This window comes from Lampetra planeri, chromosome 1 (genome assembly GCF_965212315.1).
Source record: "Lampetra planeri chromosome 1, kcLamPlan1.2.h2, whole genome shotgun sequence".
Taxonomy (NCBI): domain Eukaryota; kingdom Metazoa; phylum Chordata; class Hyperoartia; order Petromyzontiformes; family Petromyzontidae; genus Lampetra; species Lampetra planeri.
Genome location: NC_136107.1, coordinates 10,245,713 through 10,263,919, shown reverse-complemented (window position 1 = coordinate 10,263,919; position 18,207 = coordinate 10,245,713). Strand labels below are relative to the sequence as shown.

Sequence of the window (18,207 nt, the reverse complement as noted above, 5' to 3'; positions counted from 1 at the left end):
CAAACACTCATTAAATATGCGGCTAAATTTCACAATGCAGGACACTCCAGGAAAAATAATTTGAAGCTCAGCGAGGCTTTCCTGCATACATAAAGGATTCTTATCACTAGCTGTCAACGTAACTAGAAACATCTCCTGATGGCAAAAGCAATGAGCTAGTTATTTCAATTTTAAGTCCCAAAGAACGTAGGAATAAATACATGAAAAGAAACCTGTGTTTTTAAGCACTGCAAATGAATCGTTGGCTATGCATATGAAAAGTTAAGGGGATCAAGCCTGAGCACCTCTAAGCCCCCAGCCCTCAATAGTATTCGCCGAGCAGGATTAAACGACAGAGGTCTGCAAGGAGAGTGGACGGTGGCATATGCCACCGTCGCAGAGAGGGGCCGATGTGACGAGGTGCGGACTTTTGTGGCGCTGCGCTAGGCGGCACAGGGTCCGCCGTGCCTTCTAGACGAAGGGGACAAACAGTTTCCCTTCTGACCCTGGGATGGACGCGGAGAAAAACTTTGCTGGGCTGATCGGAGCCAGGGGCTAAGGGGAAGTTTGGACGGAGGCTCGGGGAGGAGGTGGTGGGGTTTTTTGGGTTGGGGTATTTTTTTTCTCTGCAGGGGTGGGGGGTATGCGATGGGTTGGGTGAGGCAAAGCCTAAATGAGAACACCCACGTCGAAAAAGGGCAGGCAATCGGCAGCCAAGTGGAAAACATGTGGGGCAGGGGCGGGGGCTACCCAAGCCCCACGGTGGTGTGGCTCGGAGTAGCGGCGGCGCTCTATTCGGACGGCAACGCCGGCACTCCTGTGCCGGTGCAACCGTCCGCGCCGCGTGCCACCGCCGCGAATTCCCAGATCGCCCGGAGAATCGCGGATGCCACCAGCGCGCCGTCCCGCTGCCGGATTTACCTCCGTTTCACCCGCGATGGGATCTGTTGGTGCGAGCGAGTGAGGCTTGATGCGCGCAAGCCGCATGTCATGCGAGACCCAGTAAGTCGCACTTTTGTTGTTGTTCTCATTCTTTAAACCTGTGTGGTGCAGGTGCGCGGTGGCCCGCATTTAGACGCATTTCTTAAAGGATGGATTTAATATTGGGGCGTGTGATGTATAACCCCAATCTTCTTCGAAAGTGATGCGTCTACAGCAAATGTTACTTTACGTGTTTCAAACGGAAATGTCAGCGAAATCAAATCACTTTTCCCACTGACTCATCAGCAATGTATCCTTTTTATGATCCGGGAGAATTTTTTTTTTTATAACTTTATAGATTTCTATAAAGCACTGCCAAATGCATTAACCATATAAAGGGGATTTACTGCAATCTGTAAATGATTGAGAATTGATAGAGAAATGTTCTCATAAACGACTGCGTCTGTTTAAGTAGCGGAGGAGCGTCGGGGAAGTTGTGGTTAAAGCAGCACCACTGCTCCTTCGGCTCAATTCGTTGATGCCGCCTCCTTGGGCCCAGATTTAACTGTGACCATGAGAGTTCAGCGTCCACGCTGCCACAGCTCGTCAATGGTGGTCGATACCTCGGGGCGCTCGCGACGTGATGTTGTGATGTCTGGTGGGACGCTGCTGGAGTCTGGGCAGGTCCTACAGCGTGGACAGAGAGAGAGAGAGTCCGCTAATAACTTTATGGGACAGCTTATACTCGTCGACGACAAAACACCCCATAAAGGTGACGGGCAGTCTCCAGACACGCTTGTTTTATAGCGGTTTGCCAAAAAAAGAAATTCCAAAAATTGTTAACATATTTTGGTTTCATTTGATCGGACCAGAGGAGAAAGTGACTGAGTGCTTTTCACTTGTTTAGCGAACAAGGGGCTGTGAGGTCAGGGCAGCCGGTGTGTGCACCAGCGTTTCCTCGTGTTCCTGTGACCTGCTACATCTCCCGTTGCTGCGTCTCGGCATGCTAGCTTCACCATGGCTCTCGCTGTCTTTAAACTGTGACGTCTTCTGGCCGAAAAGGCGACGTGGATCTTTCAGATGCAGTGCATTTGAAAGATCCACGCTATGTCAATGTGAGCTGGGGTAAGGCCGGGACACCGTCGGGGTGGGAGTGTGCGAGGATACGTTTAGCTGCTTTACACGCATCTAATGTTCTCGGTTTTCCATGCTGCAAATGTCAGCGGTTGTTTGAATTTAAATGTTTACAAAAGCACTAACTGACTATGAGGCAGGTTTAACATCCAATGTCATCACATGGACTGGATTGAATCGTGTAGTGGTGAGCAGAATTGATTTGTATACGAGTCCAAGAAAGGAACCTTGGTTAGTGCAGTAGCAAAAGGGTCTAATGCAGAATTTGTAGGACAATTAACTTAGCTCAAATTATTTTGACATCATTGCTGTCAGCAAACAGTGCTGTATGATGCAATCTGAATGTAACATGATTGCAATTTTGTCAATGGCGATTGAGAAGGGGGCACCAAAATGTAGTTTATGTTGTATCCTTTATTTAATCAGAAGTTGAAATGAACCAAATTGAGACTCACAACATATTGCTTCTATTCCAGTGTGACCTGCACTGACAAGGGGATAGTTCAGAATCCAAATATTTATTTATACTGGAGGAATCCGATGAGCTATAATGCTCTTTTTCACAGATGTCCACAATTTCACAGATGACATCAGGCTGATGCTGAAGTTCGATCTCCACAAACGATCAGTTTCAACGTCTCCTGGCATGCGTGACTTTATACTCAAACATAAATCGGCGTGAGTTGGTGATTACGTGCAGGTTGGTAGGTGATTAATACGAAGCCAGAACGATGTGGCTGGACAGCGCAATGTACACAATCAAATCCGTGTGACGAAGCCCTTTGTGAGACACTCACAGGCGCAGACCCCTCACACCCAGTAAGCAGCTGAAAAGAAACTGCCGACTCAGGAGTTTTCGCAGGTGGGAACAATAAGGATGGAGCGCAGGTTCTATGCGACCACTCCGCACATTCTACATACACGCATGGAAGCTTGTGTTGCCTCCGAAACGTCGTGATTTTTATTTAATTTTTATTTTACTTTTATTAATTTGAATTTTTATTTTTTACCTACGTGACTTTACCGAAAAAAACTAAGAATACGCATGGAGCAGTCACTTGCTTTAATTTTATTTTAAAGCTTTCTTTTATTGAAAATATTACCTGGCAAGCCAGGTCCAGCTTGTCACGTGGTTGAGCCAATGCCCTTGTATCCTGTGTGTGTGTGTGTTTTTGTCCATGTGAGAGGAAACTGGACAGGCCAAAGGATATGTAACGAGCGTGAGGAGTGCACACAACCTCCGCACGCACAAGATCAGAGTCATACTTGTTGTGCCATCTCCTTGGCAGGCACCAACCCCCGTCCCCTTTTGGGGGCGCTGCGCTGAATTGAGATGTGCGTGAGGCGGTGAGGAAAGCGGGTTGCTTCACTCCACACGGGTGACTCTGAGAAAGCCCTGGACACGAGGCACTGCTCGAGACACAGGGCCGAGGGGCTGCCGTGTGCCTCCCCCTACCCTGTGCCGGGTGCTGCGGCGTCACCGTTTTAATGCATTTGGCAGCAGTCCTTTATTCCGTGGGTGGTCCCGTTTAAGGGCAATAATGGATTTTTTTTTTACCAATGAGTAATAAAACTCAATGAAATATCTTGCAGGAACTTGTGGCGTGTATGGCACGGCATGTATATGGATCTTCCAGACGTTTTGTTATTCAATTAAGAAAACAGCTGACTTGAGAACCAAGTCGCCAGGGGATTAGCTCAGTGCTGTACTCTGTCCAATTTTCCCCTTAGGCAACTGATTCAATTTTTCCCTCCATTATAAACGCGAGTGTTTGTGGAACTGACGGGTTATACATGTACGGTAAATATTTAAAATATCGAACTGGTCAGTTTTACTGTGTAAGTGTTTGCACAGAGCAACGCGATAAATAATTTTCTTTCATAGCAAAGCGCCAGGGCACGTGCCCACGCCCACACATATGCACTCTCCCGCACGCGCGCACGCACAGGTGCACGCACACGTGCACCAATGTTAAAACGTCGTTCGCCTCGGAGGGAGACTGCAGTGATGGGAACTTTCCAAAGTCAACTTTGCAAGCTGCACCGAACGGATGCGAGCATAGTTCTGTTTTTATGATGGAAGCTTCTGGCTCTGTTCTGGGTCAGGGTCTCACTCAGTGATTTAACTATTGAGCGAGCAGGCGGTGCAACTGCTCTGAAGTCCATTGGTCAGGGGGGCCCAGGCGCTGAGCGACGACGATGTTCCATGCCAACCACTGGCCTCGTTGGTACCACCTTGTGAGAGATGCAAGCTCACCATGGCCAGCTAGTTGCTGGTTGTAGTCGAGGGTCTGCCGCCCAGCACCAACATTCTGAGCCAAGGCCCCCACGTCCCATGCCGTGTGAGGTTGCCTCAGGAGTACAGTCTGTCCCAGGTGCACGATTGTGCCACTTTGCTAAAAACTAAGCCTAAAGTCTTTGCTATGAAGTTTTATGGTTTGATATTTATCATTTTTTTTGCTTTATGAAAGAAATGATAGGTATCCTTCTTGTCCAAATTCCAGTTCATGTTGAAAGTGAATTTAAGGTTCCGTGTTTGCAGTGGTGGTGTGCAAGCACAGACTGGAAACACCTCCCCAAAGTCGTCGTGAAAACTTCTGCAGACATCTACAGTGGTTCGCTCACATTTTGGCCAGTGCATTTTCTTCAGAGCAGGAAAAGGAGGGAGTTGCATGTTTCAGTTCATAGATTTCAGTGTTAATAAACAACTGCTGCTTGTTAATAACAAAGACAAAGATCCTCTGTATAGACATTCTGACTGTTTAGGGCAAGTCCTGGTACCCAGAATAGGACACAAGGGGGTGATTAGGCCAGCACCTTCCCAATGCTGATGTTTACACACTGCACTAGGTCCTCATTTAAGACTGAGTTGACCGAGATGGGATCCAGGGCAGGATCATATAACACTCACCAGTGATGTTGGTTTTGAATAGAATGAAATTCAGGTCATCAGATTCATAGCATAATGCGCTCACCACTGCACCACCACTCAGTCACTCTCTTAGTATTATATTCTACAAATATTGTAGGGGTCCCCACATGTCCGTATACAGTTCATGATCATTTATATATGCGCAGAATAGGTACAATATAGACCATGTATAAAAGACTGTGTTAGGTAAACCTCATCTGCTGTGAAATAGCCAGTGCCGTCTGCTTGGTAACCGAGCGAGCGGTACGCGAGGAAGAACTTCGAACGTCGGGCTCCGTTACCTGAGAGCCATGGCTCAGGGCTGCCGGCATCCCGGTACGGTGGCCTCCAACATCGCACTGTTGTGATAAACATTTCAAACGAATAATGAGAGCCGTGTTAACATCACATTGCTCAGTGAAAGAAATCGCATGGTAAAACTGACCGGTGTAATATTCTATATGTACAGAACGGTAATTCCCTCCCTTCTCTACGCTTGCGAAACGTGGACCCCCCTAATGGAACATCTTCGCCGGTTAGAAACATTTAGGCTGGCCTGCTAACGATCCATCCTGGGTTTAACCATATGTGTGTGTGTGCGTCTAAGTCCATGTGTTTCTATGTGTGTGGGTCGATGTCTGTGTGTAAGTCCATGTGTGTGTCTGCCTTTTTCGCCGGGCAACGCCGGGTACTTACCGCTAGTATATAGATATATTTGTTACGTTCAGCGCACATATATAACTCGTCGGTTCCACAAACGTTCAAGCGTTTATAATGGAGAAAAAAATGGACATTGAGAGATGGCCTGAAGCCTTCATCCAGCAGTGGCTCGACCATGGCAGATGATGATGAATAAGAGTTGAGTGTGTGAAACCAATAAATACAAATCCCAACGCAGACAGCAAAAATCTAAAGTGTGGTTAGCCACGTTGGGCTGCGTCTTGAGCTTTTATTGTCACACTTAATCTGTTACAAAGCGAAAAGGTACTAACCTTTTTTGGCAGCTATTATAAGAGTGCAGCTATACTCTGTATACGTTTATGAACTTTGTAAAATTATGCAGGAATGTTCACCCAGGAAAGCCATGCTGAGTCTCAGCATGAATTTTCAGGAAGGTCCTACTTTGCGAATTTCTCTCTTCCTTTTGTTGTCGAGTATTTTGTATGTGGGAGGAAACAGGAATACCCGGAGAAAACACACGCACAGAAGAGGATAACACCCAAACTTCACACAGATTGCTTGTTTGAATCCTACTTGATTTACTCCCTCACACAGAGGCACTCTATTGTACCCCATGTGGGTATCTTGTGCTCGTGATGATTTTATCACTGCATGGCTCACCAACCTAACCTCAAAGTGGCCAGAAACAGCGACTGTGGGTGGTGCGTCACTTCCATACCGGGAGGAATGAAAACACGAGTCGCTGCAATGCCACATCTCAATACTAATTACAGTCTTCGTATTTTAATCAATATAGTTAATCGCCTATTTATTCAACTAAGCCATTCTTTGAGCAGTCTAGCACCTCCACCGAGGTGCGTACAGCCTCTGTTTTCCCGAGTGACTAATTGCTCACTTCGCTGTGCCATGACACAAAGGTTTTCCTTTTTTTTTAATATGGAGAAGTGTCATGGGTCATTCGCCATCCACAAGCAAGCCGCTCACACGTCAGCCTCGTTGTCTCCTGTTGTTGTTGTTCGTCTCCTGTGTTGTCGTTGTTCGTGATCTCTCCCGAACCAGCCGGCCGCGAAAACCGCCAAGCCGCTCTCATGCCGGCCACATAATTATTATTCCCGTCCTGCTCTCTGTGAGGGCTGCCCAGCAGGCATCTGTTGTGGTTCCCTGCGGTAGCGCGGCGTGCACTTTTATGCCCGACCACGGGAGGTTGCGTCTGAGGCCCGCTCGTTCTTCGCCCCTTCCTGGCCGGTCCCCTTTCCCGCGAAACTGTAGTAATGACATCTGACCTTTTTGCCTGGTGCTGCCTCGTTAGTGGCATGGGAATGCAAGGCTAATCGTCTAATCTTGTACTGCCTGTTGTAAAGAATACCTCTCCGGCCCTTTCCCCAATAACAAAAAGCTCCCCGTCTGGCCCGGTTATTAGAGGTAATTATGGTGACTCGCGTTCTGTGACCGTATAGCCTTACCTTGTTTAGCGCAGCCAGAAAAACCCCATTTACTTTGTTGTGGCTTTGGCTTTATTGGAACCTTCTGCTGCGGGACCGTGAGTGCTGGCGTTGGATGTGCATGGTTTTTAATAATAATACATTCCACCCTCGAAGTAACTAATTCACCGAAACAGATGCAAAAGTTATTTTAAATTAACATTTGATATTCTTTTTAGAGCTTTGACTTAATATTGAGCAAATGTTCGATTTGACTTTGCCATTTGCTTTCAGAGCGTCCGAAACCGCACGGCTCCGGTTAATCTGGGCAGCGTTACGAGCATCTTGCTGGCAGTCCCGTTCGTTTAATAGAAGTACAACCCCCCACTGCCCCCCCTCCCTCCCCCCTCAACCGCTGCACATTTACTCTCAGCGCACACCCCTCCTGCAGAAGCTGAGGGCTGAGCATTGGCTCACTCCGTGTGCCGGTGGAGGCTGCGGTCGTGGCGGTGGAGGAGGAGGAGGCTTTCCGTGCTGGCATTTCCCGTCTGCGTGAGGCCCGGTTTCCTGCCGCAGAAGCCGCCACCAGCCGCATGGCAGCCCCTGCCGGCCCCCCCACCCTGCAGGCCTCCCACCCTGCCCCTCAGCACAGCCGTTCGAGAGGAAGCAATTCCCCTGCCTCTGTTTGGCTTGTGCCACTGATGGATTTGTTCTTGGGGTGCGTTTGTGTGCGCATGTATGCACGCACGCGTGTTTGCGTGTGCGTGGAGAGGGTTGGTGTACGGGGGCAATCTAGTAGGAGGGGGTTGATTATCTGGACAGAAGTTAATATTTGTAATCTACGCCTTCCTGTTTGGAGACCTTTCGTGGGTACGTGTGGGCTGTCACCAAGTCCGATCGGGCACGTTAACGCGTGCGCGTGTGCACGTGTTTACGCCACACTCGTGTTAGCACTGAGGTCGGCAACGTTTTCTGCGTGCAAGCTCCGTCCTAATCCCTTATGTGATCATGGGTTGAACAAAGCCATGGAGGGCATCGTTGACAAGAGGTTCATAATGCACAGTGTCAGTTTTGACCTTAAACAAGACATAGTCAAATTTCGATTTAAAGCTTTCGTGACTGCAGGGATTCATCTTCTTGGTTCTTTCGGTAAAGTCACGTAGAAGGGAAATAATAAAATAATACAAATAAAACATAATAAAATAAAAAATTCCGGTGTTGATATGTAAACTCCTTTGTTAAGGCGCTCTCCTTCCCCCGACCCAGCTTAAATATACGCTGCCAAGCTTGGCGGTGTTCATTGGGACGCTGTCTTTACGACAGCTCTGTTTCTTCACCTGAGGACGGCTGCTTGGGTTGTGGCCGAAACGTCGTGAGAATTTTTATTTTATTATGTTTTAGTATTATTTTATTATTTCCCTTCTACGTGACTTTACCGAAAGAACCAAGAAGAAGGCATAGTCAATCACGCAACTTGGACTGCATTCTTTTTCAAGTGTGTTAAAACTCCAAATCCAGCTGAACTAAACCTTAGTAGGGGTGGGGGGGGATGAAATGGAATAAGCACCCAGTTATGGAGTCTGGAGTGAAAGCATGGAAACTATTTATTTTTCGGTGCAGTATGGTGGGGTCTGAGTAACGAATTTGCAGGCGCCCACTAATGACGGCAACCTTTGAAAGCGCGGCGGTGGCGGCGTCGGTGGCAGCAGCACACACGTGTTCTACACACGCGGGAGAGCAGCCCTCCACCATTAGGAAACATCACTCCTGCTGTCGCTGGGTGCCGGGCGCCCTGCAGATGCACTCCACCCTGCCGCACGGGAATTGAGGAATGCTTGAATTTTGTTAAAGCAGCTTGACGTCGTATGCTCTGGCTGAAGGATTTGTTTTCTTTGTGCGTCTCCACCGCAGCATTCTGCTAACGGATGTGTTTGACACAGATGGCAGTTATTAGAGGGAAGAAACCAGTAATGGATCAAATAATTCCCCCCATCGCCATTTTGTACCTTAATCCTCTCCGTGAGCACCTGAGTGCTGTTCAGCTTAGAGACCCACGTAGCTCCGTGTCGCTGGTCGGGTAGCTTGGCTCTAAATGGGGCAGCTTTGGGTATGATATTCACACACGCCAATGATGTCTCAACACGGCCGGGTAGCAGCAGGAACATAAACGGAGAAACAGTGAAACACCATGAGGAGCCAGAGAGAACAAATGTAGATCTAAACCAGTTTACGGGATCCTTAGCGTATCACAAGAAGTAGCTAAATGTAATATTTGAAGGAGGAAACTTAGATGCTAAGAAACAGCTAGTTTCTGTTGACTGTAAAAAAGTGTGTCGCCACTTTAGTGATCATGGAGCAGTGGTTAATATCAGTTGATAGCTCGGTTTAAGTGGCGACAATTACATATTTCTATGGAAAAAGTGTACGAGTTATATATGGCTCGGCATATGAGCTGGTTACCTGAACCTTTTAGATTGAATCAGCGTGAGAAACTAATCGTTCTAAGTTATTTTTTTTACTTTACAAGCGATTTAAGCAGCAGTCTTGATTTTAAACATTACAGTGTTTGAGAAACATTTTCAAGATTGGAAGAGGGATGGAAAATTGTCATTTGGTGAAGATATGTTTATCTTTCCACTCAATTAAATAAATAGATAGCCATCAATACCACTTTTTTCCCGTTTTATGTTGTATTTAGATGTGTACAGTATATAAATGCACATTTTTCAAAGCTTTTTGCTCATTGTATATTTCTACCACATTTTTGTACCTTGTAGGTATTTATATTTATACCAACTCTTCATGGAAACAAAGATAACTATTGCTCTATGGGTTCTCATCTGGTAGAATACGTTATCTATGTAGTGAGTCCAACTGAGTCGCATACATTGTCTTGGGAGCAACACTATTTATTACATCAACTCAACACAACATAACGTAACCTACACTCGGGTGTTGAACGCCAATCTAACCACGCTACGGCAGAACTAGACACGGTCCCGCTATCCCTTTCCGAACCATGGGCTGGGTCCCGGACCGCGTGGCTAGAGGCTTCTTCAACCCGACGTGGATCTTCACTCACCAACAGTCAAGAACCCCGAGTCCCTCACGGGGCCCCCATTATATCGGCCCGGGCTGGGGCTGGCTCCGCCCCTCGCCCCGCCCACCTTCTCAATCTCTCTGGCCCCTTCCCGAAGGCTCCCGAGAGCTCTTCTATACCACGTGACCACCCAGCGGCCCCCGTCCACCGGTGGCCCCCCTCCAATATCATCCGGTTACGTGTCGGCAGGTCAACCAGCATATCATGCCCCAACAAAACCCTGGCTGGCTGACACTCTCTCTCGCTCCCTCACCGGGAGCCCGCACCGCACACTGTACGTGGTGCCTCTGCACTAACCAGCACTCACCCAAGCCCCGCTAGGGCTGGTACTACGCCGAGTAACCGGGCTGCACATAATGACAACATCCGCCGTGGCCTCGCAAGCCCGGCACCACACAGTGACATTCACAGTCAATACATCACCTCCCCCTCCATAGCATTCAGCCGTCCTGGCTGCCAACTCCCCCGCAAGCAAGCAACCGACATACATATATAAAGAACAACAAGCAAGTGTGCTCCAACAATAACATAACAGCACAATAAATTACCCAAACCCAACTGTACAAATTTACACCGAGATAAAAGGGGAAGAGGGAAAAAAAACACAACAGCGAACAAATAACAACCCAACAAGCGCATCGCACAAGGTCCCCGCAGTCAACATCTCCCACTCACAACGTGTAACAATGCCCGTGAGCTCGATGGCGAGCAGAATCAGCCAAATACTCGCCACGACGCATGCGAGCACGACAACCCATGACGGTGTGGGAGTGTGCAATGTGCGGGGATCATGCGAATTGAGTCTTTGAGCGAGTCCGTGACGCTAGGCCTCCAGGCGGGTTGGGCTCGTCCACCCTGGAAGGCCCGGGGGGAACAAGAATTTGACCCGACGAAGCCAGCTCCTCACGAAGAGCAGTAGGCCAGGTCGTCGGGTCCTTCACATCCAGAGCACGCGAGGCCGACACAAGCGGCCGCGTGCGAGGTATCAATCGCGCAGCGCCTGGGGGCGGAAAAGAAACACACTCCTGAGGACCAGCGTCGGCAGACGCACGCCGCAGCTCGTCGGGCACACCCGTAACTCGGCTCCCGTGATATGGAGATGAAACAAACTCACATGGCGCGATAAACGGCTTAAGACACATTACAGGCGCACAACCCGAACCACATCAACCGGCCCTCTCCATGGTTGCAGCAATTTGGGAGATGTGCCCACCGGCACCTGCGGACAATGCAACCAGGCCCTGTCTCCCGGCGACCAATCGCACAGGGAAACACGGGCTCCCTTGAGCCGCTCGTTGGCCAACTGTCTGGCCCGGGAGTTAACATTGGTAGGTTCCCGCGCCTCGGAAAGTTTGGCAAGAGTGAAACGAACCGAATCAGAAATTTTGGACACTTTCGCGGCGGGCACAGCTTCTAACTGCACATCGATGGGAGGATCATACTCCCTCCCATACATAAAAAAGGGAGAGTCAGTGGACGTGTGAGGGGTCATCCTATAAGTGCCAAAGCATCCAACGAATTGTCCCTACGAAGCAAGGGGTATGCATCCGCAACAGACACCTTGTGGAAATCAACACAAAACCGCAAACTGCCATCGTGCTTTTTAACAAGTACGGTCGGAGCACCCCATGGGCTGGTGGATGGCGAGATGATATCTGCGGCCAACATCTCATCAACTGCCGCCCGAACATGTTCCTTTTTGGCCGGGCTCAGGCGGTAAGGATTCTGCCGAATCGGGGCAGCATTTCTCGTGTTAATATGGTGGCTCAAAAGGGACGTGCGACCGATATCAAATTTACTTTTACTTAAAATGTCGGAAAATTCCCGCAAGAGCGCTCTCAGCTTCCCCATTTGTCCCACGGATAAATCGCCACATGCAGAGCACAGTCCATCCATCCAGCCCTCATCCACCTCCCGAGGTCCGTGAGCCCGAACACCGACCCCGACATTCCCCACGACATCCTTCTCCGGACAGGCGGAGACGCATGCGCAATCACGGAACTCTCCTGAAAGACCATCGTGTCCGACCCGACATTAAGGACTTGTATGAAAGGTTCCTGGTCCCAGGACAGCGGCGTCTGAGCCGCTATGAGTGACATCCCCCGACTAAGCTTATTTGAGCGACCCAACACAATACCGTCGCCCTCAGCGCGCACATGGAGCGGTTTACACAATCGAAGGGACACCAACATTTGCACGCTGGGCGGAATCCGCACCGTTCGGCACGCAAGCGCTTGCACCGTGGCGTTAGCAGAACACATGCGGGTCGGAGACGGGAGAAATACCATACGCCGTCCCGACAGCAATTCCAAACAGCCCTGGTCGATACAAATCTTCAGGGGAATTTTGCCGAGGAAATCAGTCCCCAGTAAGCACGAAACAGCCAGGGCCATAGAAACCAAAACATGGCCCAACAATTTCGGTAATGCACAACTCAACAGTTATTCGACCGATTATCCCCAACAATCCGCCGTTGGCGGTGAAACATGGAGCATCCACTGGCTCCAAAACCCGACACGGGGGGGGCAAAATATTGTAAATGAGGTCGGAAATAATGGTTGAAGATGCGCTGGTTTCAACTAGCATGTGAATCTCAACCCCCTCAATGGTCCCAAGCACAGCTTGTGATCCCACGGCCGCCGCAACCACTTGATGTGCCAGCTCCGACCACTGATCCGGTCGGAGCGGCCGCGCGTTGCGAACATGCACCGACTCCCCCCGAACCCGAGCGCGACCCAGACGCAAATCGGACCCCCCCGATGGGTGAAGTGAACCCTGGGGCCGAGTGTGGGGTGTGCCGTGACTCGCCTTAGGAAGCAGGTAGTCGTCGGAAGGCGGACATCTCGGGGGCCGCCGTCGAGGAACTCGGCAGCCCGATTGGACGTGCCCCAGCAGGCCGCAGTTGTAGCAGGCAATCCGTCCACTGCTGGACTGGGATGATGCAGACCTCGCCCGCCGCCGGTCGTCCGGCTGCCGTCACCCCGACGAACGCTATTCCACTGGTGCAGCAAGCATGCAGGAGCAGGCTCCAACTCTGTGTGGGCCCCGGGCTCCGTGGAAGATGTAGCGCACGCCACCAACACCTTGTCACGCTGCAGGTTCTGCTGCCCCTGTATACACCTGGCAATCTTGAGAGTTGACCTCTCGGACGGTGGAATGGCAAGGAACGCCGCCAAGGCGTCGTCCTTGAGGGCGGCGGGCAGCGTTTTCTGCGCATCCACCTCCATCCATCCCGCCAAGTCGGCATTGGTGAGAAATCGCCGCTTAAACGCCACCCAGTCTCCGCTGGCGGCAACAAATTCTTTAATGAAGGGCAGTCGACGGCGGAGCGACTGAACGTCAATCGACGAGGACGTCCCCACTTCAAGCTTGGCGGGCTCAGCGCTCCGCACCGGCGGAAAAATGGCGGCCGCGAGCGCGGGTAGCGTCGATGGCGTTTCCGCCTTCAGTGAAATGGCGGCCGAGTCGCCCTGTCCGGACAACTCCGCCGCTCCCTCCTTCGCCGTCGAGGACAGGGAACGCATCTCAGCGAGGATCGAGGACGCTGCTTGAAGGAGGTCAGCAAGATGACTGTGCGCCTCCAACGAAGGCGAGGCGCCGCGTGCCCCGACTGCACTCTGCTCCGCTGGCAGCGCCTCCACTCCTTCTTCGACGGCCGTGGGTGGAATCAGCTCCTCGTCGTCTACGTCGTTCGACACCCGTACACGAACTCTGAGACGTGTAGACATGACTTGTCTAACGCTAGCTACAGCTTAGCAAGTTGGCCACTTCCGACACCAGTTGTAGTGAGTCCAACTGAGTCGTAGACGTTGTCTTGAGAGCAACACTATTTATTATATCAACTCAACACAACATAACGTAACCTACACTCGACTGTTGAACACCCATTTAACCACGCTATGGCAAAACTAGACACGGTCCCGCTATCCCGGTCCAGACCACGAGCTGGGTCCCGGACCGCGTGGCTAGAGGCTTCTTCAACCCGACATGGATCTTCACTCACCAACAGTCAAGAACCTCGAGCCCCACACGGGGCCCCCATTATATCGGCCCGGGCTGGGGCTGGCTCCGCCCCTCGCCCCACCCACCTTCTCAATCTCTCTGGCCCCTTCCCGAAGGCTCCCGAGAGCTCTTTTATACCACGTGACCACCCAGCGGCCCCCGTCCACCGGTGGCCCCCCTCCAATATCATCCGGTCACGTGTCGGCAGGTCAACCAGCGTATCATGCCCCTACGTAACCCTGGCTGCCTGACACTCTCTCTCTCGCTCCCTCACCGGGAGCCCGCACTGCACACTGTACGTGGTGCCTCTGCGCTGACCAGCGCTCACCCATGCCCCGCTAGGGCTGGTACTACGCCCAGTAACCAGGCTGCACATAATGACAACATATTATCCGCCATGGCCCGCACCACACAGGGACATTCACAGTCACTACATCTACATCACCAGTGACTCTCGCCATGAACCCAACATTGCTATCCATTTACATCGTGCATTGACGCAGCCTCATTTCCAGCGACGTATTGCTACGGCTGAAGCGCTCCTGATCAGAAAAAGTCCACACTCGGCATGCACGTCCTAAACTCTGAGGTTAAACCGGTAACAAGTGTGTGGGTGCTCGTTCCCTTCCAAAATGTGTCAAATCTGCAGGAACAAACGAGCGTGCCTCCTTTCCCCCATGGATGCCCACGTCCTACTGTTTTTGTGCAGTGTCTTGAGATGTGGGTGCAAGTAGAGGACGTGCTATAAACCCACATTGTATTGCATTGCATCTTGTTTCATCACCCCCTGAGTGTATTTACTGGCTTGAATTGTGCTTGGACTCGGTCGATGTGCCGTTGGCTTCGTTGGTGATAATTAACTACAACCGCACTTGAAGCTTTTGCGCTGACACCCCCCCCCCATCTCTTGTTGTTGTGCAGCCACTCCTCACTCGCTCTTCCCGGCGTTCCACCCGCCGATCCCCCTGGACAGCCGCCACCACGAGGGCCGCTACTACTTCGAGCCGCCCCACCTCCACCCCTTGCATGGGTAAGGGCCACGACGGCGGAGGGGGGGCGGGAGGGCACATCCACTGTGGGTGTCGTGGGTAAGGGTGGCAGTGGATGCAGCTCGGCTGCTTGTCCTACAGCAGGAATGACCAACTCTACCTCATTAAACATGTACAACAATAAACGAGCATTTAAGGATAGAGCCATTTCTCAAAATATTTGCATCTTACACGAACAGCATATTGACTGCAGTTTTTCAATGATGTGTTGGTGTTAGTAGTGTCACTGATATGGCATGTTCGGCCTACGTTTGTCAACACAGGGAAGCTCCTTATTAACAGCGCAGTGCATCATTCGCTCAGTAGGCATACTTTGTGGACAAATATTTAATGATGTTCGTTACGTCGAGCATGCTCTGGGGTCTGTGCAGCTGCCGTTAGCGCTGCTTCTGTGGCAGCGGCTGTGAGTCGACGTTTATTTTAAATCAGCGTCAGAGCTAGAAATGGCTATATTTTTTGTCACCCCATGCTTGGGATAATTATTTTTTTAGCTGCAGAAATTTATTTTTATTCTTGCATAAATATGCGTCGGGTAATTGAATATGCTTTCCCACCTTAAAAACATTTTAAAATAGAGTGTAACCCTAGGGTAGGATGAATGATAAAGCATTACTTTTAAAATCTGCACTTAATTCAAATACATTTTTCTAAATGAAAAAACAACTGCAGCTTCAAAATTGCTTAAGACTCAATGTCAAGTGTGGAGTCTGAATTTTGTGGACATTTTATAGTTTATTTTTTGAATGATGCCTAAAATGCAAAGCCCACCCGGCTTGTGGATATATCTTGAAAATTTACATTTACAAAACATTTGATTTCAACAAAGCATTTTTACCCCACCCACAAATATGTCCAAGCACCCATCCCTGACGTATGGACTTTATGTTGAATTTCTTTTGCACCGTATGTAGCCAACCATGCCAATCGGAGGTGAGGCGATGGCCGTACAGCTCCAGTAACCCCGCTGCGACGTAAAGTGGCTGGACACAAAAACAAACTTCAGCAATATGCTTAAAAGTATGGCGGAAAGTTGCCATAACGTTCTCCTTTGACCGATTTCCAAGCTCAGCAAAAAAAAATATTTAAAACCTTTTTTTTCCAAGCACTCAAAATTTTCTGAAGATTAGAGGCAGCGATCCTCCCCACATCCCGGCGCTGGTGCCAGTAATGCAATGTGCTGGAGAGTGACGCACACCCTTGCACGGCCAGGAGCTCGCGGCCATCCATCACGCCGGCTGTTTAGGTGTGCGAGAGGAGGGGGGGCGAACGATAACGCCACCGCCGCCACAGCCTCGGGGTTTGACAGGGAACAGAGCAGCCCCACAAAGGGACACCTAACAGCCCTGCGTGCCGTGATTAATGGCGCTCATTCGGACCGATAGCCTCCACTCGCATCCCACGTGCCGCCCGTGCACCGCTAACCGAATCAAACCGGGTGATCGGGGATGACTCGGTGACTGAGGCATTGTTCGGCAAATAGTGGAGAGATGGCGGGCGTCCGGACGCCAGGCGCATCGCCTTCCTGGCTTCGATAGCGGGAGGGCGGTTCCTCCGCACCGCCGTGAGGCCCCGCCGATCCATTTGCGGCACATGGACCGCAAGCAGGGAAAAGTGGTTTTAGCGTTGCCTGCACACCTTGCACCTTTTTACGGATTGAGAATATTGCTGCCCATGTGTGATTTATTGTGCGGCGAAGAGGTTCGGCTTAAAAAGATGCCGGTCATGTATTGAGGAAATATTGTCTTGAAAAAGAGACTTAAACGGTTTCGTGGAGCGATAAGCTCAGTAGGGATTTTTCCTGCACCGGAGCCTCTCCTTGACTTGCACATGGATATAGCAAATGCTTTCAAAGCCATTCCAAGATTTTTGCACCCATCCATCATAATTGTAATGATACATTTGCAATGCACAAAATGTCTGAGGAGTTATAAATGATGGAAACGAACATTTCACATCCCTGCAGTGACTTGCTTGTTTTGTAAGCAAAATTCTTAAAACTCAACAGCAAAAAAAAAATACAAATTCAACCACACGAAACAATGTTCCTCTACTCCCACTCCAAAGACCGGGTCAGTTTGCTTTCATCATTTTCTTTCATGTGTCTCATAAAAGGAAGCGTGCGCCAATGAGTTTATCTGAACACATTCTCGGCTAATCCAAACCTGCGCCCATTGCTCTTCAAGGAGATAATGCAGACAGCGCGGGCGGGTGGCCTCCCCTCTGTTCCTTTGCCATGCAGCTGAGTGGGTGCACGGACATGCCATACAGCACCTTCCACCGTGCGCCACCCATTGCTTGGCTTGGACAAGCTGTCCGCGGTTTTAACGCCTCTGTTGGGCACGGGGTGATCAATAACATTCCCCTTAAAGCATGTGAGCACAACTCCATTGGCTCCTTAATCAATATGGCTTATACCCACACGTATAAATCAGACTCCTGAGTGAGCCATTAATATACTCAGTCTTCAACCTCGTGCAAAGTTGCAGGGTGACAAGATGCCGGTAAACGCTTTCCGATTTTCCACAAGAAAATCTTGGAGTTTGAATTTTGCTTCTAATGTGTGTTTGGTAAACACCCATACATCTTTGTACAGCCAGTAAAAAATTGATGTTTTAATAGCGTTTGCTGATGGAGTTGCAATTATCAAAGCCCGGGTGTTGATGTCGGTGAGACACGCAGACACTCATGTGGGCCATGTGGCGGCAAGAAAAATGATTAACATGTGGGACTTAAATGAGCATGCACCTACAACCTCGCACTGTTTTTTTCTCCTTGTCTTGTTAAAGAATTGCATTCCTGAGAGAAACACACGTGCACGTGTGCGCGTGTGTGTGTGTGGGTATTGTGTTACATTTTATATGCCGGAATGCAAAAAAAGAGAGAAAAGATAGCCTTCTGGAATCAACAAGAGAAATGAGTGAAGGACAATATGGCAATTATTCTGTTGTAAACATTGTCCAACAAAAACGTCTTATTAAATAAATACCAATTTCAATTGGTGACCTTTCT

The 18,207-nt window shown here is 49.8% G+C and overlaps 1 protein-coding gene across 1 annotated transcript in view; it reads left to right on the top strand.

Annotated features, from left to right (window-relative positions):
* The window catches only part of LOC144717534 (zinc finger protein GLI4-like), a 76,419-nt gene that overhangs the window by 33,774 nt on the left and 24,438 nt on the right, over nt 1-18,207 (top strand). The window contains exon 4 of the mRNA XM_078592933.1: nt 15,071-15,179. Within this exon, the coding sequence (XP_078449059.1) occupies nt 15,071-15,179 (109 nt within the window). The remainder of the gene's footprint in view (nt 1-15,070; nt 15,180-18,207) is intronic.